At 36.7% G+C, this 26282-nt stretch overlaps 1 protein-coding gene across 5 annotated transcripts; it reads left to right on the plus strand.

Moving 5' to 3' along the window:
- The first annotated feature begins 1513 nt into the window (after window positions 1-1513).
- Window positions 1514-25882, plus strand: TRMT10A (tRNA methyltransferase 10A). Of its 5 annotated transcripts, none has more exons than XM_058721827.1 (9): window positions 1519-1650; window positions 4563-4624; window positions 7910-8115; window positions 8956-9118; window positions 10070-10141; window positions 17111-17185; window positions 19093-19242; window positions 21141-21246; window positions 22471-25882. In XM_058721827.1, exons 3-9 carry the CDS (start codon window positions 7931-7933, stop codon window positions 22734-22736), a joined length of 1017 nt encoding a protein of 338 aa, XP_058577810.1. In that variant the 5' UTR covers window positions 1519-1650; window positions 4563-4624; window positions 7910-7930; the 3' UTR covers window positions 22737-25882. The 5 variants fall into 5 exon arrangements, with proteins under 5 accessions (XP_058577807.1, XP_058577810.1, XP_058577811.1 ...); XM_058721825.1 differs by lacking the exon at window positions 1519-1650 and adding an exon at window positions 1744-1966; XM_058721824.1 differs by lacking the exon at window positions 4563-4624 and having other exon boundaries at window positions 1514-1650.
- Window positions 25883-26282: the final 400 nt, after the last annotated feature.

Here is a 26282-nt window from a genome sequence, read left to right on the forward strand (position 1 = left end):
AAAAACATGGAACTCAATAAATGTGTCAAAAAACAAATACATGAATCTTACAAATCAATGAAAATGAGATTATTCCATGTCATGAATTTACCTTCCTGTACTTTCTATATTATGTTTCAATCTTTGGTTAAATTGCCCCCTCCCCCCTTTTTCTTGCTGGTACTTTTTTGGGGGCTTGCTTTGGATTAACAGAATCATTTAAAACTGTGCACCATATGATTGTAACGTTAAATGGCTGTATCAAAAGAAAACTTATTGACTCCACCATGACAATATAAGGGATTTTAAGGTAACTTAAAAGTTATGCTTTAAATAGCTAAGGATGCCAGGTATTAACACTGAAAAAAATATATAATTACTCATAAACAGAATCCTGAGGGGCACTGAACAGCTGTTGAAAAATTTGGCACATCACTATGCCAGCCTGAGTTTAATGACCTACATGTGAAGGGCTACATATCCGATTACTAATCCTTCCTCAGCTACTCTTTGCCCTGATACAGAGGCAGCTGAAAAAAGATGCCCTACTAACATCAGAAATGGATCCAGACTTTGTTGTCAATGTTCAGTTAAAAGATCTTTTCGATTTAAGATGAGGAACAAACAAGGAATGACCCACAACAGTGTTGCAGCTGACAGTTTTTCAAGTAAAATTTGAAGGTTGAAAGCAAGAATGACTTCAGTTTTGTGACTAGAAAACTCAAATTCTGAATTTAATTTTCTGGTCATTAAAACCTTTAAACATGTTCAAATATGCTTTCAAATATCAAAAATTATTCACTTCACAATTCTTTCCATACCAATTTGGCAGTCTTCTATTCATCAATTCAAACTTCATTCTTATCTTCAAATTCTGCAATTATCACCTATGAGAAGTAGGCCAAAAGCAAAACTAAATAGAAAATGAGTCTATTAGATTATGTTTCAGTTCTCCCTCTGTTGACTGGGTCTATTTATAGCAAAGAAGATCATATAAGGTCACGTATTATAAACAATGAAATGCCACATGATGTTTTGCAAAATAGCGTAGGAAAAATAGCTCAAGGAACGAATGGAGACTAAGATTTATGGCTACAATGATGAAAAAAAGTTTAAACATTCTAGATTAAACGCATCTTACTGGGAATTTGACTCACTCTTTAAATGTGATTTTCCATGAGTTGTGTGAAATTATGTGATGTAACCTTCTTCCGTACAAATTATGGCTGAGGCGAGCTACGCTTTCCTTTCATCTCCAGCAGAGAATTAAGAGCCCTCCATCAGTGTTTTCGCATTTAAAATTTGTAACACTAGGTATGCCTTAACACCCCTCCTCCATCCCCATAGGAATACATAAATGGATACATGCCCGCCAAGTACACATTGGCCTTGAGGTGGAAAAACAGACACCACTACAAGCATGTCCCTCTCCAAAAACCCTAACTCTAGACCCCGCCCAACATAAAACTCCCTCCCCCTGTCGTCCACTGCGGGTCCAAAATTGGCGCAGTTCGATGACGCTAAAACGTAAGCGCGCAGCCTCCTACGCGTAGCGACCGTCCCTGCCTCTGGGAGTTGAAGTTTCCCGGGGAAGACTCGCGAGCTGTACCAAGATCATTAAGAGAAGGCTTTGTGTTGGTGTTCCCGGTTCCCTGACAACTCCTGAGCTCGGTAAGTCTCCTGGTACTGCGGCTGGCCCTTGCCTCCCCTCTGGTCTCCTTTGGGCGCAAAAGGGGCTCTGGTAAGTGCCATCCTCGACTAGCATCAGGGCTTCCGGCGGAGAGGGGAGTGGGGCTGTGGAAGCCGCGCCTGGACCCAATTCCCGAAGGAAGTGATGTCAGATAGAGCGCGTCCCCGGCGCCAAGCAGCTCCCTGATTCGCTGGCTGCAGTTTAATCCCTCCTCGAGTGCGGCCGCAGGCGGGTGGTCTAGAGAGGGAGAGTGGGGTGAGGTTCTGCCCACCCCGAGTAGGGCCACCTACGGCCGAGGTTTGTTTGGGGGTCGGGATCGGGTCCTTAGTACGGGAAGAGTGTGAGCTCCCAAAGAATGAAGGGAGAGGGAAATCTGGACTCTGAAGGTCTGGAAAACGAGTTGTGCTTCTGCCACTTGGTGGCTAGAGACCGTGAGCCGTCGCTTTACCTGTTTAAATCGGCCTTACCTCATTTCTCCAGCGAGGGGTGACGTGGCGGAGCGCTCTGAAATGTAGAGAGCCCAGGACAGAGTTGCTGCAAGTGCTCTTAAGCCCATGGTGGTGGGCCGAGGATGGTTTTTAAGAAGACTGTGTTAACTTGATTTCAGTGAAATATTTTCAGTGTTAAAATGCGGGAATTTTTCTGGAGATATAAAGAGGATAGCATCAGATGACTTTCTCACTTTTTGTTTGGGTTGTTTTGTAATTTCTTCCCCAGTCCCTATCCCAGCCAAATCCTCCCAAGGGACCTGAGAGCTGAACCAAGCGCTTTCGATACTGCCCATCAGGCTGGCGCATTTTAAAAAGGGTATTCTTTCTTTCCCTGTCACTGTCAGGTCATTTAATTTCATTTTGCAGTTCTTCCAACCTTCGTTTGTATCTTTCAGGAAGGGAGGCAGTGTCATAAATTATGAAGATTGTATTTAGCCCAATCCATGAAAGTTGGTGGGGTTTTTTATTTTTTATTTTTATTTTTTATTTTGGCAATTCACTGATGTGTGATATCTGTGTTCCCTGCTGGAAGCCGTGCTAAGAAGTGGAAATACAAGGAAGATTGAGACGTTTTTCTTTTTCTTTTTCTTTTTTTTTTTTTTTTTTTGCTTCTTTGTTTCACACCAAATGGGCTTAGTCATCTTTATCCAGTTCTTAGTTTTATCAGATCACCTGGTAACCTATTTCTTTGACTAAATGAACCAACCTTTTACAACTTCTGTGTTAAACTAACGTTCACACAAATATTTCTATAATGGCTACAATATATTGTTCTTACATATTTGTTGAACGTGGTTGAATAAACGAAAATGTGCTGTGAGTGTCACTTCTCTGGAGGGAAGAACACAAAACTGGTGTGAGGCTTCTAAACGAGCAAAAAAACTTTAAAAAGCGGGTATACGTAGTAAAATGCCATATTTTATCAGCTAACCTGAACAAGCTAGTACATAGTGAAATGCTTATTGTATGGGAAGTGGGAGTTGGTACACATCTTTGTAAAGTGTGATGTAAGCAGTAATATATTGGACCTTAATATATAATATATATAATTATATATATATATAAAATATAATACATCATTACTTTTTTATTTTGTGCCTCTCTAAATGTAGCTTATCAAAGCTTAAAAAAATTCACTTGCTGCAGTGCATTTTCTTAATTGCGAATAGCTTTAAAAATAATGATGATAAAGTCGACCAGTTCATGACCTTTCTTTGCATATGATAGCCTGTTTAAAAACATTAGTATGCAATGATAGGCCAAGTTAAAATTAACTTAGACTTCTTAGATAGAAAGGGCAAAAGCTCCCCCTGGTGTACGTGCGAGCTGTAAAACATTGTTATCTATATATTGCTTTTTAAAAATTTTCACATTATAGAGCCAATCTACACTTGCAGCTTTTTTTTTTTTTTTAACGTTTTTATTTTTGAGACAGAGAGAGAGAGACAAAGCATGAACGGGGGAGGGTCAGAGAGAGGGAGACACAGAATCTGAAACAAGCTCCAGGCTCTGAGCTGTCAGCACAGAGCCCGACGCGGGGCTCGAACTCACGGACGGTGAGATCATGACCTGAGCCAAAGTCGGCGCTTAACCGACTGAGCCACCCAGGCGCCCCCACTTGCAGCTTTTTAACAGAATAAAGAACTAGCACAAAACACAATGCCACTGTGAACAGAAATGTTCTCCTTTGGAATATTTTTTTTTAAATGTTAATGTTTACTTATTTTTGAGAGCGCGCGCGCGCGCGCGCGCGCGCGCGCGCGCGAGAGAGAGAGAGAGAGAGAGAGAGAGAGAGAGAGAGAGACATGGAGTGTGGGTGGGGGAGGGGCAGAGAGAGAGAAGGACACAGAATCTGAAGCAGGCTCCAGGCTCTGAGCTGTCAGCACAGAGCCTGATGCGGGGCTCGAACTCATGAACTGCAAGATCCTGACCTGAGCTGAAGTTAGATGCTTAACCAACCGAGCCACCCATGTGTCCCCTCCTTTGTAATATTAATCATTGTTTCATGAAGAAAGCAATTTGTCTCCTGTGGATTTTAATTGTGCTTTTAAGTTTACAGGTTTAGCTTACTGGGCAGGTCTAGCTTACGTTTTCTCTACCATGTATTGTTTTGCATATATGCATTGCTGGCTTTTATTTAATGCACTATGTATGGAAAGGAAGTAAAAATGATTCTGGGAATCACAATATATATTCTAAAATTTTCTTCTAATTTTTTTGAGCTTACTGAGTTTCCCCTGTCTCCTGTTTCTTAAGCTGAATGCTTATTTTACAGCTTTTTAAAAACACTTTAATGAATGCACTCAAGGTTATACATTTATTTTCAGTTAACTTTTTGCTTGTATTTCTCTCATCCTGTTATTCAAGTCTTTTAACTGTTCTGACATATTTTGTCATTCTAGTTCTCTGAATTCTGAGATTGTCATGATGTCTTCTAATTCATCCATTACCTCTTGGATTCCAGGTAATCTGGAGTTTATCTCATCTGTTGAAATTTTTATATCTTCATTTCCTAGTTTCCAAATAGGTTCTTTTTCATGGATTTTGGTTTTGATTTTTTATGCCTGCTTTTGTGTCCCAATTTCCTGTATTGTTTTTATGATTCTTATTCATCTGACCTCTGAAAGATTCCAACCAGACTTATTTTAAAGTCATTTTCATATTGTGCTATTATTTTCAATTTGTGAAGAGTGAATTTGTCTCCTGATGTTGATTTTATTGTTTTTTTTCCTCATCATTTCTCTCTTTTTCTAACTTTGCATAGTTCTCTTGAATGGAATTATCACTTCTCTCCCAACCATCTCTCTATCTACTGGTGATTCTGTGGTTGCTTCTACCCATGGCCCTGTTCAGTGCTTCATTCCACAGCACAGCTTACATAGGTGGGTTAGAATTCTGATCCTGTAGTGTTCTGTTTTATTTATTTATTTATTTAATTTATTGATTTTGAGAGAGAGAGAGATTAAGTGTGCACTGGGAAGGGGCAGAGAGAGAAGGAGAGAGAGAATCCCAAGCAGGCTCCACACTCAGTGTGGAGCCTGATGCGGGCTCGAACTCATGAGCCGTGAGATCATAACCTGAACCAAAGTCAGATGCTTAACCAACTGAGCCACCCAGGCACTCCCTAATCCTGTAGGGTTCTGAGTTTATATGTCATCGCATGGTTTGGCCCTTGTTGTAGCCAAGAAGCCGTGTCTACTTCCGTCAGATTTCCGCCAAGTATTCAGCGTGGTATAAGCCATTATTAGTCTAAATTTCACCTGTTTTCAGACTTTTTCATGGAAAGAGGAACCCCACCCCCGACACTAGTTTAAGGGTTCATCTTCAACTAGCTCCTGTCTTTCTCCCATCTTCTTTAAATCTAGGAAAACTCCCAGTTGCTTTTACACAGCAGACCCAGCAGGAACAGTATCTGTTCTAGTTCTTGTTTTTGGTTTTGAGAGAGGCTATACCTTTTTTGTCTCCCCTTTTTATATTTTATCTAATATTGTCATGTATTTCAAGATTGAGAGACGGGGTATCTTAAAACATGAACTTCTGGCGACTATCTCTAGGAAGTCTGTCCCATTTTTATATTCAGTGGCATAGGAATAGAACTAGAGCTATTTTTTGTCTTCTTTCAGTGACACAGTGTTCTCAGAGCCCTCCCACAGCAGGGTTGAAACAACACAGCTCTTTTACATTCCTTGGAAACCCTCATTTTCTAAATAAGATTTTGGATTTCTGGGAGAGTAGAGTTGGATGTGGGTTTGGATCTTAGCTCCATCATTTCATTTGTCTATTCATTGTCTATTCATTCAGCAAGTATTTTGAGAACATGCTTTGTCCTAGATTTGTTCTAGGTGCCTTATTTCTTGGGAATTATTTAGTAGTTTTGTAATTTGGGGCATTCTTTCTTTGTAATTTGTAATTCTTTCTTTGTAAAGTAGGCATGATACTATCTACTTCACTGGTTTGTTTTAAGGATTAAATTAGATAATACATTCTTTACTTAGCACAGTATTTAATAAATGTTCATCATAACCACTTTCATTAATTTTTAAAATCCTTTGTGATATAGTCACTCATTTATTTATTCCACAAATTTATTATAAGCATCTACTAAGTGCCAGGCACTGTGTTAGTAATGTAATTAATGTGGCAATGTAATGTTAGGTAAAAGCAGACATCATCCATGCCCATAGGCAGTTTCCAGTGTAAAATCAAATTTGGGTTGTCATTTCTAGGAGATACTTCCCCCAAACTAAGGATACTGTTTGGTTCGTGGTATAAGGAAAACTTGTGAACTCTCACTTGGATTACCAGATGATTCTTTACCTTTAGTAATTTGTGACCTAGCAAAATGTTAGGGCTTTTGCTGTAACCCATAAAGCACACATCTTAAAATTCATCTTTCAGTCAAAAGTTGGTAAACTTTGTGTTTGCCTAATTATCTCCAGGTATCCTGTTACAACATTGTACTTTTAAAGAAAGCAAGAACCATATAATAAAGCTACTATTCATATTATGTTCTGCAAAGGTTTAGTCCTTTCCATTTTCTGAATTGTCAGGATTTTTCTCTTAGATACTAGCTTTTCTGCACAGACTTGTTAGCTGTCTCTTTAAGAAGGAATAATCATAGAATTTTCTTTAAGGACAAGAGAACATTTGCAAGCCTCATGCTTAGTCTTTGGTAGGGACAAGTAAATAAACTTTTAAGCTGTGGTGTTCGTAATCTATTAAAGAAAAGAAATCTCAGTACTTTTAGCCCTTTCCTAATCTAAAGGTAAGTTCATTTCTAGACATAGATATAAAGATGTGGGTTGTTAATCCAATTAAAAATGTTTGAGATGGTTCTAAGTATTCCATGACTGATTATAGGATCATCTTACATATTGTTTTAGCCATAACTAATATGGATATCTATAATTACATATTTACAATGAAATATACTGAGAGGCAACCAAATTTGTTTTCTGCACTGTCCAAAGTATATAAATCTATAGCATATCGTTTGTCAAAAATCATGTGAGTGTACACCCAGATAATGAAAGTAACATGTCCCTTGCACTGTAGCATTAATGACAACTAAAAAAAGTGCTTCCAATCTCTTTTTTAAAAACATTTTTTTCTTTTATAAAACAATATATTTTTATTATATAAAATACAGAAAATGCAAAAAACCATTGGTAAGAATTAAACATGTTTGTGTGTATTCCCTTTAAAACAAAGTTGGACATAATGTACATATTGTTTCTATTTTTTTACTTAGCCATTTCCTTTTATCACTAAATAATTTTGGGAAACATGCTTAGTATTCCCAGCCCATGTTATAGATGAACTGTAATTTATTTACAGCCACCTTTTGCTAACATTGAAGTAATTTCTAGTATTTCATTGTTAAAAATTACATACCCTTTTGCATTAATTTTGTGTATATTTCTGATCTATTTAAAGAGATTTATTCTAAGGAAATAAATTACCAGGTCAAAGGGTATCATGGCATTTTAAAGTCAGATCTGTGTACCTTCTGGAAAAATTGTGCTGTGACCACAAATAGTAAATGCAAACACCCCATTTCATCAAATGATCTTTGCCAGTAAATGACATTCAATTGTCTAAATTTATATTTTTATTCATTATTGATATGAATTAATTTTAATCACATCTATTGGTCATTTTTTTTTTTTTACTTTGTGTGTGTGTGTGTGTGTGTGTGTGTGTGTGTGTGTGTGTAAATCACCTATTCATGTCAAAAGTTGCTTTTCAGTTTTTTCAGAGGCATCACATAATGTCCTCTGAAACATTGCCAGCATTTATTGAGTCTTCTAATGTTGAAAGAAAGCAAAGCTTAAGTGAAGAACAAGAGAAGAGCCAGAAGCCAAGATTAGGTGAAGGATTTGAACCAATATCTAAACGACAAATGAAGAAGCTAATTAAACAGAAACAATGGGAAGAGCAACGAGAACTCCGCAAGTATGTTTCAAAATGCATATATGCAACCCCATTCAGGAATGTTGGACTTTGCATAGTCCTGTGACACATCGAAAGTAATTGTGTTAATTAACATTGGGGCTGTGCATGTTGTTACCCAGCACTGTCCACTGGCTGTTAAAACTGTATGTGTTTCAGTCTTGATGGATTTACACTATAATTTTTCTCACCCAGAACCTATTGTGAGTAGCAGCACAGTTTCTGAAATAACTGACTTAGATGAGGGATATAGTTAGCATCCATGTCCTAGATATAGAACAAAAATAGCCACCTCAGAAAGATCAAATTTGGGCCTAACATTGATTTTGCTAGAAAAGCCATTGTAGGTTTGGGTAAGAGCAGTTGAACTGAAGCTCTTATTGTAGAACGCCAAAATTTATTGAGAGAGAATAAACTATAGTTGATATAGATTATAGAAAAAGCTTTGTAAGTTTTTTTTTTTAAACAATTTTACTTTGCTTTTTTCTCTATATTCTGTTAATGTTCCTTGAAAATTATGTAGGAGAAGAATGATAAAAGTAAAAATTCATTATAGGCCTAAAGTTCAGTATTTTATAAAGTCTTACATAAAAGTCACAATAATAAGTGAATTATTAGTAGTAAGAGTTTGTGTAGAAAATATTACATTGTCTTCGCAAATTCATTTTCTATCTAAAGCTTTTAGATGGACTATGTAAAATTGCGGATATTTGATCCACAGAAATGGCTGTTTCATGTGGTTCAACCTGCTAATTTAAAAAAATAGTTGTTTCTTTGTCAGAAGAGTCTTGTAAATGTCTGAATATACGAATAACAACAAAAAGTTTCAATTCCTAATTTTAGACAAAAACGGAAGGAAAAACGCAAGAGAAAACAATTAGAGCGACAGTGTCAACTGGAATCAAACTCAGATGGAAACGACAGAAAACGTATTCGAAGAGATGTTGTTCACAGCACACTCCGCCTTATCATTGACTGCAGTTTTGACAGCTTGATGGTATTAAAGGTATCATGAATCATTGTCAGAAAAATCTTGTAGGTAAAGTAGGCTGAATAATTCTTGTTTTAATAGGGCATATCACCTGGCTATAAATTTATATATTAAAATGCATCTTTTTTCTTTTTAAATTTTCTTTTTTTTTAACTTTATTTTGAGAGAGAGAGAGAGAGAGAGAGAGTGTGTGAGCAGAGGAGGGAAGAGAGAGAGAGAGAATCCCAGGCAGGCTTTGCACTATCAGCTTAGAGCCTGACATGGGGCCCGGTCCCTCAACTGCAAGATCATGACCTGAGCTGAAATCAAGAGCCGGATGCTTAACTGACTGAGCTACCCAGGCACCCGTTAAAATGCATCTTAAATAAAGTTTTTCAAGATCGTGCCTCCCTAAGTTAAACTAAGTTAATAAAATTTTTCTCATTTATATGTATAGAACAGAGACACACCATCATTAGATTACAAGACTCACTAACTGCATATAAATCATAGATCCAGGAGTGTTTTTGTTACTTGTAATCAGAAGAAGAAAGTAAGAAATGTGATTGGTAAATAGAATTATTTCTTATATAATAGTTTGAGAAAATTGGTTGTCTGAACAATGCTAGTGAATGCTTTACTTACTTTCCAAACCATTAGTATGTTATGCAAATAGCAGTAGTATTGCTCTACCAGTTTTTTTTTCCTTTTGTTGTCTCTTAAGAAGAGTAAATGTCATCATGAATTAGCATTTTAAGTGGATACAGAATTGAAATTATTGGTCACTTATAGGGTATTTACTTCATAGTAATTATTTTGTTAGTATATACAGAAATTGAATAGAAAAGATCAGAAAGGACCTGTATTTCAAGAGAAAAAAAACGTACCTATCGAGTCATCTCTTCGGCTTATTCTATTCCACTAAGATTGTGGTGTGGCCATAGATGATTTTCAAAATGCTGCTTTAAAAATGGCACTTTCTTATAGGACATTAAGAAACTTCATAAGCAGATTCAACGGTGTTATGCAGAAAATCGACGAGCACTGCATCCTGTGCAGGTATGTTTGAAGAATTTAAAACAGATTCCAGTTTCCTTTTTTTTTTTTTTTCAATATATGAAGTTTATTGTCAAATTGGTTTCCATACAACACCCAGTGCTCATCCCAAAAGGTGCCCTCCTCAAAACCCATCACCCACCCTCCCCTCCCTCCCACCCCCCCATCAACCCTCAGTTTGTTCTGAGTTTTTAAGAGTCTCTTATGCTTTGGCTCTCTCCCACTCTAACCTCATTTTTTTTATTTTTTCCTTCCCCTCCCCCATGGGTTTCTGTTAAGTTTCTCAGGATCCACATAAGAGTGAAAACATATGGTATCTGTCTTTCTCTGTATGGCTTATTTCACTTAGCATAACACTCTCTAGTTCCATCCATGTTGCTACAAAGGGCCATATTTCATTCTTTCTCATTGCCACGTAGTACTCCATTGTGTATATAAACCACAATTTCTTTATCCATTCATCAGTTGACGGACATTTAGGCTCTTTCCATAATTTGGCTATTGTTGAGAGTGCTGCTATAAACATTGGGGTACAAGTGCCCCTATGCATCAGCACTCCTGTATCCCTTGGGTAAATTCCTAGCAGTGCTATTGCTGGGTCATAGGGTAGGTCTATTTTTAATTTTCTGAGGAACCTCCACACTGCTTTCCAGAGCGGCTGCACCAATTTGCATTCCCACCAACAGTGCAAGAGGGTTCCCGTTTCTCCAAATCCTCTCCAGCATCTATAGTCTCCTGACTTGTTCATTTTGGCCACTCTGACTGGCGTGAAGTGATATCTGAGTGTGGTTTTGATTTGTATTTCCCTGATGAGGAGCGACGTTGAGCATCTTTTCATGTGCCTGTTGGCCATCCGGATGTCTTCTATTGAGAAGTGTCTATTCATGTTTTCTGCCCATTTCTTCACTGGGTTATTTGTTTTTCGGGTGTGGAGTTTGGTTAGCTCTTTATAGATTTTGGATACTAGCCCTTTGTCCGATATGTCATTTGCAAATATCTTTTCCCATTTCGTTGGTTGCCTTTTAGTTTTGTTGGTTGTTTCCTTTGCTGTGCAGAAGCTTTTTATCTTTACAAGGTCCCAGTAGTTCATTTTTGCTTTTAATTCTCTTGCCTTTGGAGATGTATCAAGTAAGAGATTGCTACGGCTGAGGTCAGAGAGGTCTTTTCCTGCTTTCTCCTCTAGGGTTTTGATGGTTTCCTGTCTTACATTCAGGTCCTTTATCCATTTTGAGTTTATTATTGTGAACGGTGTGAGAAAGTGGTCTAGTTTCAACCTTCTGCATGTTGCTGTCCAGTTCTCGCAGCACCATTTGTTAAAGAGACTGTCTTTTTTCCATTGGATGTTCTTTCCTGCTTTGTCAAAGATTAGTTGGCCATATGTTTGTGGGTCTAATTCTGGGGTTTCTATTCTATTCCATTGGTCTATGTGTCTGTTTTTGTGCCAATACCATGCTGTCTTGATGATGACAGCTTTGTAGTAGAGGCTAAAGTCTGGGATTGTGATGCCTCCTGCTTTGGTCTTCTTCTTCAAAATTACTTTGGCTATTCGGGGCCTTTTGTGGTTCCATATGAATTTTAGGATTGCTTGTTCTAGTTTCGAGAAGAATGCTGGTGCAATTTTGATTGGGATTGCATTGAATGTGTAGATAGCTTTGGGTAGTATTGACATTTTGACAATATTTATTCTTTCAATCCATGAGCATGGAATGTTTTTCCATTTCTTTATATCTTCTTCAATTACCTTCATAAGCTTTCTATAGTTTTTAGCATACAGATCTTTTACATCTTTGGTTAGATTTATTCCTAGGTATTTTATGCTTCTTGGTGCAATTGTGAATGGGATCAGTTTCTTTGTCTTTCTGTTGCTTCATTATTAGTGTATAAGAATGCAACTGATTTCTGTACATTGATTTTGTATCCTGCAACTTTGCTAAATTCATGTATCAGTTCTAGCAGACTTTTGGTGGAGTCTATTGGATTTTCCATGTATAATATCATGTCATCTGCAAAGAGTGAAAGCTTAACTTCATCTTTGCCAATTTTGATGCCTTTGATTTCCTTTTGTTGTCTGATGGCTGATGCTAGCACTTCCAACACTATGTTAAACAACAGCGGTGAGAGTGGACATCCCTGTCGTGTTCCTGATCTCAGGGAGAAAGCTCTCAGTTTTTCCCCATTGAGGATGATGTTAGCTGTGGGCTTTTCATAAATGGCTTTTATGATGTTTAAGTATGTTCCTTCTATCCTGACTTTCTTGAGGGTTTCTATTAAGAAAGGTTGCTGAATTTTGTCAAATGCCTTTTTTTGCATCGATTGACAGGATCATATGGTTCTTATCTTTTCTTTTATTAATGTGATGTATCATGTTGATTGATTTGTGAATGTTGAACCAGCCCTGCATCCCAGGAATGAATTCCACTTGATCATGGTGAATAATTCTTTTTATATGCTGTTGAATTCGATTTGCTAGTTATCTTATTGAGAATTTTTGCATCCATATTCATCAGGGATATTGGCCTGTAGTTCTCTTTTTTTACTGGGTCTCTGTCTGGTTTAGGAATCAAAGTAATGCTGGCTTCATAGAATGAGTCTGGAAGTTTTCCTTCCCTTTCTATTTTTTGGAATAGCTTGAGAAGGATAGGTATTATCTCTGCTTTAAACGTCTGGTAGAACTCCCCTGGGAAGCCATCTGGTCCTGGACTCTTATTTGTTGGGAGATTTTTGATGACTGATTCAATTTCTTTTCTGGTTATGGGTCTGTTCAAGCTTTCTATTTCCTGCTGATTGAGTTTTGGAAGCGTGTGGGTGTTTAGGAATTTGTCCATTTCTTCCAGGTTGTCCAGTTTGTTGGCATGTAATTTTTCATAGTATTCCCTGATAATTGTTTGTATCTCTGAGGGATTGGTTGTAATCATTCCATTTTCATTCATGATTTTATCTATTTGGGTCATCTCCCTTTTCTTTTTGAGAAGCCTGGCTAGAGGTTTATCAATTTTGTTTATTTTTTCAAAAAACCAACTCTTGGTTTCGTTGATCTGCTCTACAGTTTTTTTTACATTCTATATTGTTTATTTCTGCTCTGCTCTTTATTATTTCTCTTCTTCTGCTGTGTTTAGGCTGTCTTTGCTGTTCTGCTTCTATTTCCTTTTAGGTGTGTTCTAATTTTTTAGGTATTTGGGATTTTTCTTGTTTCTTGAGATAGGCCTGGATTGCAATGTATTTTCCTCTCAGGACTGCCTTCGCTGCATCCCAAAGCATTTGGATTGTTGTATTTTCATTTTCATTTGTTTCCATAAATTTTTTAGTTTCTTCTCTAATTACCTGGTTGACCCGTTCATTCTTTAGTAGGGTGTTCTTTAACCTCCATGCTTTTGGAGGTTTTCCAGACTTTTTCCTGTGGTTGATTTCAAGCTTCATAGCATTGTGGTCTGAAAGTATGCATGGTATGATTTCAATTCTTGTATACTTATGAAGGGCTGTTTTGTGACCCAGTATATGATCTATCTTGGAGAATGTTCCATGTGCACTTGAGAATAAAGTATATTCTGTTGCTTTGGGATGCAGAGTTCTAAATATATCTGTCAAGTCCATCTGATCCAATGTATCAATTCAGGGCCCTTGTTTCTTTATTGACCGTGTGTCTAGATGATCTATCCATTTCTGTAAGTGGAGTGTTAAAGTCCCTGGAAATTACCATATTCTTATCAATAAGGTTGCTTCTGTGTGTAATTGTTTTATATATTTGGGGGCTCCTGTATTCAGTGCATAGACATTTATAATTGTTAGCTCTTCCTGATGGATAGACCTTGTGATTATTATATAATGCCCTTCTTCATGTCTTGTTACAGCCTTTAATTTAAAGTCTAGTTTGTCTGATATAAGTGTGGCTACTCCAGCTTTCTTTTGACTTCCAGTGGCATGATAAATAGTTCTCCATCCCCTCACTCTCAATCTGAAGGTGTCCTCAGGTCTAAAGTGAGTCTCTTGTAGGCAGCAAATAGATGGGTCTTGTGTTTATCCATTCTGATACCCTATGTCTTTTGGTTGGAGCATTTAGTCCATTTACATTCAGTGTTATTATAGAAAGATATGGGTTTAGAGTCATTGTGATGTCCATAGGTTTCATGCTTGTAGCGATGTCTCTGGTACTTTGTCTCACAGGATCCCCTTAGGATCTCTTGTAGGGCTGGTTTAGTGGTGACGAATTCCTTCAGTTTTTGTTTTTTGGGAAGACCTTTATCTCTCCTATTCTAAATGACAGATTTGCTGGATAAAGGATTCTTGGCTGCATATTTTTTTCTGTTCATCACATTGAAGATCTCCTGCCATTCCTTTCTGGCCTGCCAAGTTTCAGTAGAGAGATCGGTCACGAGTCTTATAGGTCTCCCTTTATATGTTAGAGCACGTTTATCTCTAGCTGCTTTCAGAATTTTCTCTTTATCCTTGTATTTTGCCAGTTTCACTATGATATGTCATGCAGAAGATCGATTCAAGTTACGTCTGAAGGGAGTTCTCTGTGCCTCTTGGATTTCAATGCCTTTTTCCTTCCCCAGATCAGGGAAGTTCTCAGCTATAATTTCTTCAAGTACCCCTTCAGCACCTTTCCCTCTCTCTTCCTCCTCTGGAATACCAATTATGCGTAGATTATTTCTTTTTAGTGCATCACTTAGTTCTCTAATTTTCCCCTCACACTCCTGGATTTTTTTATCTCTCTTTTTCTCAGCTTCTTCCTTTTCCATAATTTTATCTTCTAGTTCGCCTATTCTCTCCTCTGCCTCTTTAACCTGAGCTGTGGTTGTGTCCATTTTATTTTGCAGCTCATTGATAGCATTTTTTAGCTCCTCCTGGCTGTTCTTAGTCCCTTGATCTCTGTAGCAATAGATTCTCTGCTGTCCTTTATACTGTTTTCAAGCCCAGCGATTAATTTTATGACTATTATTCTAAATTCACTTTCTGTTATATTGTTTAAATCATTTTTGATCAGTTCGTTAGCTGTTGTTATTTCCTGGACGTTTTTCTGAGGGGAATTCTTCCGTTTCGTCATTTTGGATAGTCCCTGGAGTGGTGTGGGACTGCTGGGCACTTCCCCTGTGCTGTCTTGAATAACTTGCGTTGGTGGATGGGGCCGAAGTCAGACCTGATGTCTGCCCCCAGCCCACCGCTGGGGCCATAGTCAGAATAGTGTGTGCCTTCTCTTCCCCTCTGCTAGGGGCGGGATTCACTGTGGGGTGGCATGGCCCGTCTGGGCTACTTGCACACTGCCGGGCTTGTGGTGCTGGGGATCTGGTGTATTAGCTGGGGTGGATAGGCAAGGTGCACAGGGGTGGGAGGGGCAGGCTCAGCTTGCTTTTCCTTTGGAGATCCGCTTCGACAGGGGCCCTGTGGCACCAGGTGGGAGTCAGACCTGCCACCGGAGGGATGGATCTGCAGAAGCACAGCTTTGGGTGTTTGCCCGGTGCAAGCAAGTTCCCTGGCAGGAACTGGTTCCCTTTGGGATTTTGGCTGGGGGATGGGCGGGGGAGATGGCGCTGGCGAGGCCTCTGTTCCCCGCCAAGCTGCGTTCTGTCGACCAACTCTCCCTCCTGTTGTCCTCCAGCCCTCCTGTTCTCTGAGCAGAGCTGTTAGCTTATAACCTTCCAGATGTCAAGTCCCGCTTGCTGTCAGAACACACTCCGTCCGGCCCCTCCGCTTTTGCAAGCCAGACTTGGGGGCTCTGTTTTGCTGGCAGGCTGCCCCTCCGCCCTGGCTCCGTCTGCCAGTCTGTGTAGCGCGCACCGCCTCTCCGCCCTTCCTACCCTCTTCTGTGGGCCTCTCGTATGTGCTTGGCTCCGGAGACTCCGTTCTGCTAGTCTTCTGGCGGTTTTCTGGGTTATTTAGGCAGGTGTAGGTGGAATCTAAGTGATCAGCAGGACACGCAGTGAGCCCAGCGTCCTCCTACACCGCCATCTTCCCAGGATCCCTCCAGTTTCCTTTTATAACGTCTTGGGAAAAGGCATAGATAATCCCAATTGCCTTTTCAAAAAATCTTACAGATACTTTTCATTAGAGAACAAAATGCCTATTTGAAAAATGTTTTAATTTTCTACAAAACTAAAATAGTTTAAATATTTTTCCACATGTCAGTCTTAGTCACACGACGCACAGTGATGGTGTTTTCTACACATTGACCTCATTCCTATGTAGTTGAACATCTTCATTAAAGGATATATATTTTTTTTCATACCTGTTTCTCCACTCTCAATTCCTTCCCTCTCAGGAAGTGAGGGAACTGTCCGGGTTGATGTGTACCATGGTACCTGTTGGGGAAGTTGCTTCTACCTAACGGATTTTGAGTCAGTGATTGTTTTGAAAGGTACTTCCTTAGGCTAATTGGCTGCTGTTAAGAGTAGATAGGGTCTTTTTCTTACCCTATCTACTCTTGATTTGAACTCCAGGTGACCTAAATATTAACACTGGCTCACTGATGTTAAGAACCAGAAACTCTTAATCTATTTTTGGTTAGATATTTTCTTTCTATCAAATGATAGTGTTTTTATATTTTTACATTTTCTATTTTTCACACCCTTGATTAGACTTGAAATAGGTGTCAGGGTTTAGAATCAAAGGGAAACTATGAAGACTTTGGACTCATGAAAAAAACAGTGGTGGCAAAAGAAAGTGAATGAAAACTTGACATGGAAACAGGGAGTTTGCAGAAAAGTGACCATTAAGGGAGAGTCCAAAGATAGCGGTTGGAAAATGGGATAAAAATGTAGGTGGAATACTTAAAGTAGTGGGTTATGAGAAACATAAAACATGTCACTTGTAGCAGACATTTATTCTTATATGTTTAAAGCATGTCACGAGCTTATTTTTTTTCTAGAGTGAATATATTTTATGTTTCATCGATGATCAGATGGGTATAGAAGAGAAATAAAATATTGGACTTCAATAGTCATTTGCTCTTTCTTTCTGTGTCTACCAATCTATCAGTTTTACTTGACAAGCCATGGAGGCCAGTTGAAAAAGAACATGGATGAAAATGACAAAGGATGGGTCAACTGGAAGGTGATTAAAATAGATTAACATAATTCTAAGTATTTTTATGCTTAAAGGTCTACATTTTTACCTAAATTCTAAATTCTAAATATTATTCAGCAAATATAGGAGTCAACAAGTCTCTAAAAGCTGTATATCACTGTTGCTAAGTCTAATGTTACTAATGAGAGAAGCTAAAGAAACTGAAATGCCTGTTCGTATCTGTTCTCATTAAATCTCACTTATTTTACCACCAACTTTAAAACGAATTTTTAAAGCAGGAAGAATTTTAAAGGTCTTTCTACAATCTCTACCTAGCAAACTGGCTATACATTATTTATGAGTGAAGTAACTTTAAAATTTGGGAATGTACTTGTATTCTGTTTCTTCTAACTCTGTGCCATCCCATATGGTGTCCACCATCCACATGTGGATATTGAGCTCTTGAAATGTGACTGGTCTGAATTGAGATGTACTGTAAATGTGAAATATACATTGGATTTAAAAGACGGTACAAAAAAGAGAATTAAAATACCTGCTCAAAATTAAAAAATATATATATACATATATATATATGTATATATATATATTTATATCTCGAAGCGATAACATATTGGCTATATTATGTTAGGTGCAATGTATTAAAATTAATTTCACCTATTTTCGTTTTTTTTAATGTGGCTACTAGAAGATTTAAAATTACATATGTGGCTCACATTTGTTTTTTCTATTGGACTAAACCATTCTCATTTGCAAAGATGACTAATAGATTGGCTTTAGTACCAATCCCTGAGGAACTTTGCCCTATTCAGAGAAGTACTAGGTTATTCCTATTTTTTTTTCTTTCTCAAAACCAGTTTTTACTGTGAAAAACTTTCCCTCTCACACTCACTGATCCCATAATGACTGTTTATTTTGATAATAGCCTATAGTGTAAAACATTTTCAGAAGCTTTCTTAAGTTTTAAAGTACAATATATTTACCAAGTTTTATTATATTCATGCCTATTTTCCTAAGAAATAAGATAATTGAAATAGGCATACTTTCACTTATTTTGTGGCTTGTTAAGATTATTATATACACCATCGGTTTTCTAGAGACCTGGGAGATCACTGGTCTCTACTGAGGTCTCTCTAGGGGCCCTTATTAAGCATAGCGATCAAATTTATAATACCATTTGCCAGAAAAGTGGCTATTTATTACCTAGCAGGATATAAATTTTAGGTGAGAAGTCTCCTTCATTTTTTCTTTAAAAATTTCAAAATGCCATCTGCATCTGAATTTGGTGATGCATCATCCCTTATTCCATGAATGTAGTTCGCAAAATTTTGACTGCCAACCGTAGTTCAGTCTTGTACTTCTGACCTGATAATTTTGGTGAAGAAGATTTCTACTATGTATCTTTGTAGAAACAGATGCATGAAATTTATTAAATCTATTAGCCATTTCCTTTTGATGATTCATGCAGATGGAGAGGAAGTAATTGGAAAAGGCATTTTTTGGTTGGAGAACAGGTTGAGCAGATATGTGACCAAAAAAATGCATTTGTTTTTTTGGAACAGAAATAAATTGAGAAAGCTAGGTTAGTGCCATATTCAGGAAAGCATCACTAGGTAAAGGGATTTAAGTTTTATCCTATAGGTAATGATAAAACATTGAAAGTAGGGTTTTTAGGAAGTGAGTCTGCCATCACTCACTTATGGAAGTGAATCAGAGGGATCTGAAGCTAGAGACAGGGAACAGTAGGAGCCACCTTAAATAATTGAGATGTAAGGTGGTAAGGAATGGAAGTGGTAGGTTTTCAATAATACATTGTAAAATATTGTTTTATACTTCATATGCTTTTGGGTGACTTTGTCTAAGGAAAAGAAAATAATCTCTTTTAGCCATTTTCACAAAATCCTATTAATTAATATCTTTATCCTTACATCTTAAAGGATATCCACATCAAACCACAGCATTATAGTGAATTTATAAAGAAAGAAGACCTAATTTATCTTACATCAGACTCACCTAATGTACTGAAGGAATTAGATGAATCAAAGGCCTATGTGATTGGAGGGTTAGTAGATCACAACCATCACAAGGTACTGTTAAGTTTTTATTTTTGTGTTTGCTTATACTTAAAATTGATACACCAATTCTTGATAGTAACAATAGTACTGATGATGACTGATCATTATTGACTGCCTACTATATATTTCAGTCATCTTTCGCAAAGAAATCATTTCACATATATGACTAGTTTGTTTAATCCTCCCTACAATGCAGTGAGGTCAGTGCTATTCTCTACATCTTACAGATAAGGAACTGGAGGCCCAGAGAAACTAAGTCTAAAATCAATAGTAGGTGATAAAGCAGATATTTGAAACCAGACAGATTGTTCCAGAGCCCACATGCTTAAACAATATGTTGTATTGATAGTAGATGCTGCTACTGATCAATTTCTAGGCCACTGGTAAAATTTATAACAATTTACACCAAAATGTATACCAAAATGGTAATACGAGTTTTTTAATATATAATTTTAATGGGCTGTGTTTTCTTTTCTCTTATATTTGTACTTTTGTCTCTTCCACCACCTCCTTACGCTCATTTGGATGAAAAATTAGAAATATACTTTCTAAAAGAAAACATCATGTTGTACTTTGCCAGCTACTTTGCCGCATGCTAAATTCAGCCCATCTCCAGAAAAGACATGTTCACTAAGTGTCAGGTGAAATGCTGTCAGCAGGATAATATGAAGTAATTCATCATTCTTCTATAGTATCACTCTGAGGTAGAACTGTCTGCAACGTTGGAATAGTTTATATCATCTTGTCCAGTATGGTAGCTATGTGGCTGTTGAGCAGAGAGCCTGTGCGTAGAATGATTGAGAAACTAATCAATTTAAACTTAAGTAGTCACAGTTGTGGCCACAGCAGGGCAGTGCAGCTCTATAGCGTTACAGGGAGTTTTTATCAGAATGATCTTTAGCTTTTTAAATTTTTTTCTTAGTGGAAAAATTCCATTTTGTTATTTGTGTACAACCATATTTTTTTCTTTGATGTTGTATGTTTCTCTGAACTACAATGATTTTGTTTTAAAAAACACCTACCTCAGGTGCTTTTATTTGTCCCAAAATATGCAAACTACTGGTTAAGAAATTTAGCTCTTCTTTCTCCTGTACTTTTGGCTACTTGAGTTCTGTTAAGAACCAAGCTTTTAAGGATTTTAATTTTGAGGACAAAATTTATATTCAACATTTTTTTAATTGACAGGAAAAATAAAATTTATAGGCAATTAAAATTTTTTTTCCATTCAGGTTTTCATTTACTTTGTCTTTACCATTTGTACCTCTTCCTTTTTTTAAGTTTACTTATTTGTTTTGAGAGAGATACGTAGTGGCAGAGGGGCAGAGAGAGGAGAGAGAATCCCACAAACCTGGGGCTCGAACTCACAAACCTGTAGGTCATGATGTAAGCTGAAATCGAGAGTCGGATGCTTAACCGACTGAGCCACCCAGGTGCCCCACCGTTTGTGCCCCTTAATGTTATGTAATTGAAACAAAGTTTTATGTTTATATCTTTTACATTCACAAAGTGATGGTGCTTCTCTAGGAATTCAATTTGAGTATTTTACACTGAGAGAAAGGCAGTGTGGAATAGTGAAAAGCTATTTGAGTCAGCATGAGCCAGGTCTTCCCTTGGTTCTGCCACTGAGGAGCTTTGTGATGGGCAGGGAATATAATATCTTTGGTTTTCTCATTTGTAAAGTGGTTAAAGCAAATGCCCTAAACATTCCTATTACACTTATTGTCAAAAGAACATTTCCAAATTAGAAGCTAAACACACACACACACACACACACACACACACACACACACACACTTCATCAAATAATGTTCACTGAACTAAAGTCTTTTCTAAAAAGTACTTATTTTGTTGTAGACTTTAAGTTATAATAATCTAATGTTCTAGTCCAAGTTATAGTATCTTTGTTTTAGGGACTCACATATAAACAAGCATCAGATCATGGAATTGATCATGCACAACTCCCCCTTGGAAATTTTGTGAAGATGAATAGTAGAAAAGTTTTGGCAATTAATCATGGTAAGCTATAAGGGAATTATGAAAATATACCTGAGTAAACAATGTGAAGAATAACATTACCTCTGGATGAGTAGAAAATATACACTTTGCTAGAGACAAAATTGTGAAATGTAATCATTTATAATTTGTTTGAATATAGAAATAATACATGCATATTATAGAACTGAATTAATGTGCATTCATATGGAAATGTAGAAAACTAGAAAGAAAAATAAGCTAGAATTTCACTACCCAGAGTATTAACTTTTTCGTGTATTTCCTTCCAGTTCTTTTCCTATTCGTATATAGTATTTATTACATAATTGGAGTTTTACTCTGTTGCATAAAATGCTATAAATTTGGGGTGTTCCCTCCCACACACATTTATATTTTTCTATGTCATTGAATCATTGTTCATGTCTATGTAATATTCTGTCATCTGAATATACAATAATGTAACCATTCTATTATTGTTGATTTTTTTTTTCCTTTTTCCTTTTGTAAATAACATTATAGTAGTCTCGGACCTGAGTCGTTGCCTGGAGTTTTGCTTTTTAAGCTTTGTTTAGTAGAGATTTTTGTTAGTACACAACTACTTACCAGGCTCTTTTTATGTGCTAAACACTTTCTCTATAGCAGGCTCTAGGGAATTATAGAAATGATTCAAGCCTTATTGATTCAAGGAATGAACTTCTTCTAAGACCTTTGATAGATAGTAGAAATTACTTTTCCATAAAGTAATGCAAATTAAGACCTTCAGCAATATATTAAAGTAAGAGTACCTTGAAGACAGTATTTATATTCTTTACCTTTAACGTGAAATTTTTAAAAAAGGTAAGAAAAAAAGAAAGCAAGTAAGGTGCTCCCCAGAGTGACTGTAGGAAAGACAGAAGAAATTTAGATTAATGCTGACCTTTTCTCGTTGTTGTTTTAGTTTTTATGTTAGTACATAAAGGATAAAGAAGTGAAAGGGATTAAGAAGAATAGGAAGGAAATGAAAATGGCTCCTGCCTATTGATTATAATTGATGAAAGATAATGGTAAATCTTTGAGTGTTCATGAAGTGAATTAATGAAAAGCTAAAGAAGAGCTAACAGGCCTGAGAGACTTGGGGCAAGGAAGTGATACCAACAAAGTAGTTATCAGGACATTTTAATACTCTTAACACAAAAGCAATGTATTTAAAATACAGTATGCAACATTGTGATGCACCTAAGAAACGTATGGAGTTTGTCTTTGTTGCAGTGTTTGAGATTATTCTGGAATATCTGGAAACCAGAGACTGGCAAGAAGCATTTTTTACTATCTTACCCCAACGGAAAGGAGCTGTTCCCACAGACAAAGCCTGTGCAAGTTCTTCGCATGACAAGAATTCTGCCAGTGTTGAAGGTGGATTAGACAGTGATTCTAGTGACGAGGAAAATAGCAGAAATGAACTAGATTCACAATATGAAGAAAAGCAGGATAAAGAAAATAGCAGTGAATCTACAGTAAACTCTATACCACACTAATGTCATCTGTTGTTTTTTGTTTTGTTTCGTTTTGTTTTTTTAGTTTAAGGAAAACTTAGGAAAAGATGAGGTGCTTCATAGAATACTCTAATTGGAAGAAAATTTTATTTCCTCTTATTTCTGTTGTGAATTTTTAAAACGTTCTTTAGAGCTAAATGATAAAAAGCCCTTATAAGAAAGCATTTTTTGTTTTTGCATAAAATTTAAATGTTTAATTTTTAAAATAGTTTTCTAAGCCTCAAATAACAGTTTCTTGAGAATTTTACTTTTTTGGTAAACCTTCATTCTCTTTTATTTACTGGATTATATTCTTTAGAATGTGCCTTCAAACCTTTCAGGTTTTTTTTTTTTTTTATGTTTATATCAAGTGTCTCTCTGATTTATTGTCTACTTATTTGTGGAGATAGATATTTACAAATCTCCTGTAAATCTACCAAAATGTTCTAAATGGGAGGTTATCTCCTATTTGCAGCTTTTTTATCCAGTTACTTCAAAGGTACTTCAAAAATAACTCAGTTACTTGAAAGGAATACAGTGATTTAGGAAGAACTATTAGATTGATAAACTCAACAGTTTATTTCTTTTGTACTATGGAGTTCCTCCTCTGTGATGCCTTTTTGTGGCTCTAAAGCAATCACTAAAGAATTAAGAATCTCTTTAATATGTTTTCTTAATTTCAATAATGGTGGTAAATTATTTCAATTGAAAATTTTAATTTTTCAGGCTAGATTATTTTAAAAGGCTGTTGAGTCTCAATTTTGTTTTATATTTAAAAGGAAACAGCTCTTAGTTATCCTTCCCTTCTATATGTACTTTTATTAAATAAAATATTTGTTGTTCTTAAAGTGAAACAAGTTAACTTATATGTGCATCTGTCTACTAGCATATAATATGCAATCTAATGTAACTGTATGTTTCTACATATAAGCATGTATGAAAAAAATATATAATTGTATGTATATGTATCTGTCCACAATCACGTATGATTCTTAGTTATTAATGATAACAGGACTGAGTTGCCAAATATCCATATTAATTGCATGAATGGTTGTGTTGAACAACACTAAGAATTTGAATTTTAGAAAGTGCAAAAATCTGTAACTAAAAATTTGTATGAGGATATTGGCAAGGGAAGATGGGACTATAAGGAGATGTTTTGTTTTCTACCAGCAAATGTAGAGCAGTTATTTTCAAAGTAGTGATTTTTCTTTGTCACAGCTAAAGTAAGATTTTGGAAGCCTTCCCTGAATTTGAATAAATTAAGTTTCTGTTCTTTTCACCCATTGGCATCTTAAATTATATACACATTTGGTAGAAAGTTCATTGGATTTAGTATTGATGTTCACTGTCTCTTTTGGTTGCTTTAGTTTAGTAATCTGTTGTAGTCATCCATTTAAAATAAGATCTGCGAGCAAGGTATGTAAATAAAGAAAACCCCCTACTAGTCTAGAAGAGCAAAGCTATGTCTTAAGTTGTCTTTTTCAAAGGCTCATATTCCTGAGGAAATATGGTTTAGTAGCATGAAATCCATTTGACTCTTGAAAAGTGTGGGGGTTAGGGGCACCAACCCCCTCACACAGTTGAAAATCCATGTATAACTTTGCCCCAAAACTTAATAACCTACCGTTGACTAGAAGTCTCACTGATAACAAAGAGTGTATTAACACATATTTTATATGTTATATGTATTTTATAGTATATTCTTACAATATAGTGAGCTAGAGAAAAGAAAATGTTAAAATCATAAGAGAAAATACATTTACAGTACTGTCCTATATCAAAAAAAATTCACATATAAATGGACCCATGCAGTTCAAACCCATGTTGTTCAAGGGTCAACTGTATTATGCCTTTTACTTAAATTATTTGATATGGAATGGGGCACAGGTTAATTCTGAAAGGGGAAAAATCCCTGCAGGCACTATATAACAATCTTCAGTAATTATGAAAGGTCTGTATTAGTTTCCTAGGGCTGCCATAACAAATTATCACAAACCGAGTGCCTCAAGACACAGACACTCTTCTCTTACAATTATGGAGGCGAAAACTGTAGAATCGAGGTGGGTCCCTATAGCTTCCCTCTGGAGGCTATAGGGAAGAATTGTTCCTAGCCTCTTGGCTTTTAGTGGTTCCCAGCAATCTTTACTGTTCTTACAGCTGCATCACTCCAGTATCTGCTTTGTCATCACATGGCTTCTAGCCTCAGTCTTCTTTACCTGTGTCTGTATCCCTCTTATAAGGATACAAATCATTGGATTAGTGTTTGTTGTAATCCAATATGACCTCATATTGAGGTCAATTAACTTGATTACATTTGCAAAGAACCTGTTTCCAAATAAGGTCACACCCACAGGTACAAGATACTAGGACTTGAACATATGTTCAATGTTCACACGTTCAATATATGTTCATATGTACGCACAATTCTATCCTTACAAGTCCATATCAGGCTGTTGATGACAAGAAGGAGATAAAACCTTCTATTTAAAAAGGGTAAGATTACAATTAGAAATAAGTAATTGCTGAGATATTTAAAAATCTTTTTAAAATAATAGTAATCTCTTTTCTTATTTTAATGTATTATTGTCTCGCAACATTGTTTTGGTTTATGAAGGTGCCTTATTTAAAACTTCAGTAATATTGAAGTCACCTGTATTGGAAAATAATAAGGGTGGGGAATTCAGTTAGTACTTAAATAAACACATCAAAAGAAGATACGTCTCCTAAAATAAAATTTTCTCTCACTTCTTTAAAAACCCTGCAGTATTAATAAATCAAGCACATTCTTGAAGGAGCATTCTTCAGATTGATTCTCCAGAAATCAGTGTGTTGCCATCTTGGAGCATTTGAAAATACTTGAGATTGGAAAAGAAAAAAGGAAGCAATTCTGAAGAAATGTTAAGGTGAATGAACAATGAGGAGACTCCTCAATTACTACCAATTACAAAGGAAAGTGAAAGATCATTTCATGTTATAGATAGGGATACAGATGATACAGTTTAAAAGGCAAGAATTGTCCGTGGAGCACTGAGGACATGTACAGACAATAGTTGTAAAAAGAAAATTTAAAAGACAAAAGAGAAAGCAGAGATTAAATGACAGCAGTAGCCTATGGTGCTCATTAAACTTTGATCTCAGTTGACCTAGAGATGTTTATCTGTTTTTCTTTTTTTTTAAATTTTTTTCTTAATGTTTTAATTTCTTTTTGAGACAGAAACAGCATGAGCGGGGGAGGGGCAGAGAGAGAGGGAGACACAGAATCTGAAGCAGGCTCCGGGCTCTGAACTGACAGCACAGAGCCCGACACGGGGCTTGAACTCACAGACCGTGAGATCATGACCTGAGCCGAAGTTGGAAGCCCAACCGACTGAGCCACCCCAGCGCCCCTATCTGTTTTTCTGCCTCCTAGCCAGACACATAGAGTAGGCATTTCATAAACATGAAGGGGAGAACCAGCGTCAGAATGAGGAGATAATGCAATCACTAGGAAGAGTAGGCTTAAATTTTGGCACTGCCACCTGTTGTGACTGGGCAACTTAACGAGCC

This window comes from Neofelis nebulosa, chromosome 3, assembly GCF_028018385.1.
Source record: "Neofelis nebulosa isolate mNeoNeb1 chromosome 3, mNeoNeb1.pri, whole genome shotgun sequence".
Lineage (NCBI taxonomy): Eukaryota > Metazoa > Chordata > Mammalia > Carnivora > Felidae > Neofelis > Neofelis nebulosa.

Bases quoted from the DNA above. Each gene is read 5' to 3' on its own strand.
- TRMT10A (XM_058721824.1), top strand. From the start codon at position 7,931: ATGTCCTCTGAAACATTGCCAGCATTTATTGAGTCTTCTAATGTTGAA. The intron at 9,119-10,069 runs GTATCATGAATC...ACTTTCTTATAG, and splicing joins ACAGCTTGATGGTATTAAAG to GACATTAAGAAACTTCATAA. The intron at 10,142-17,110 runs GTATGTTTGAAG...CCAATCTATCAG, and splicing joins GAGCACTGCATCCTGTGCAG to TTTTACTTGACAAGCCATGG.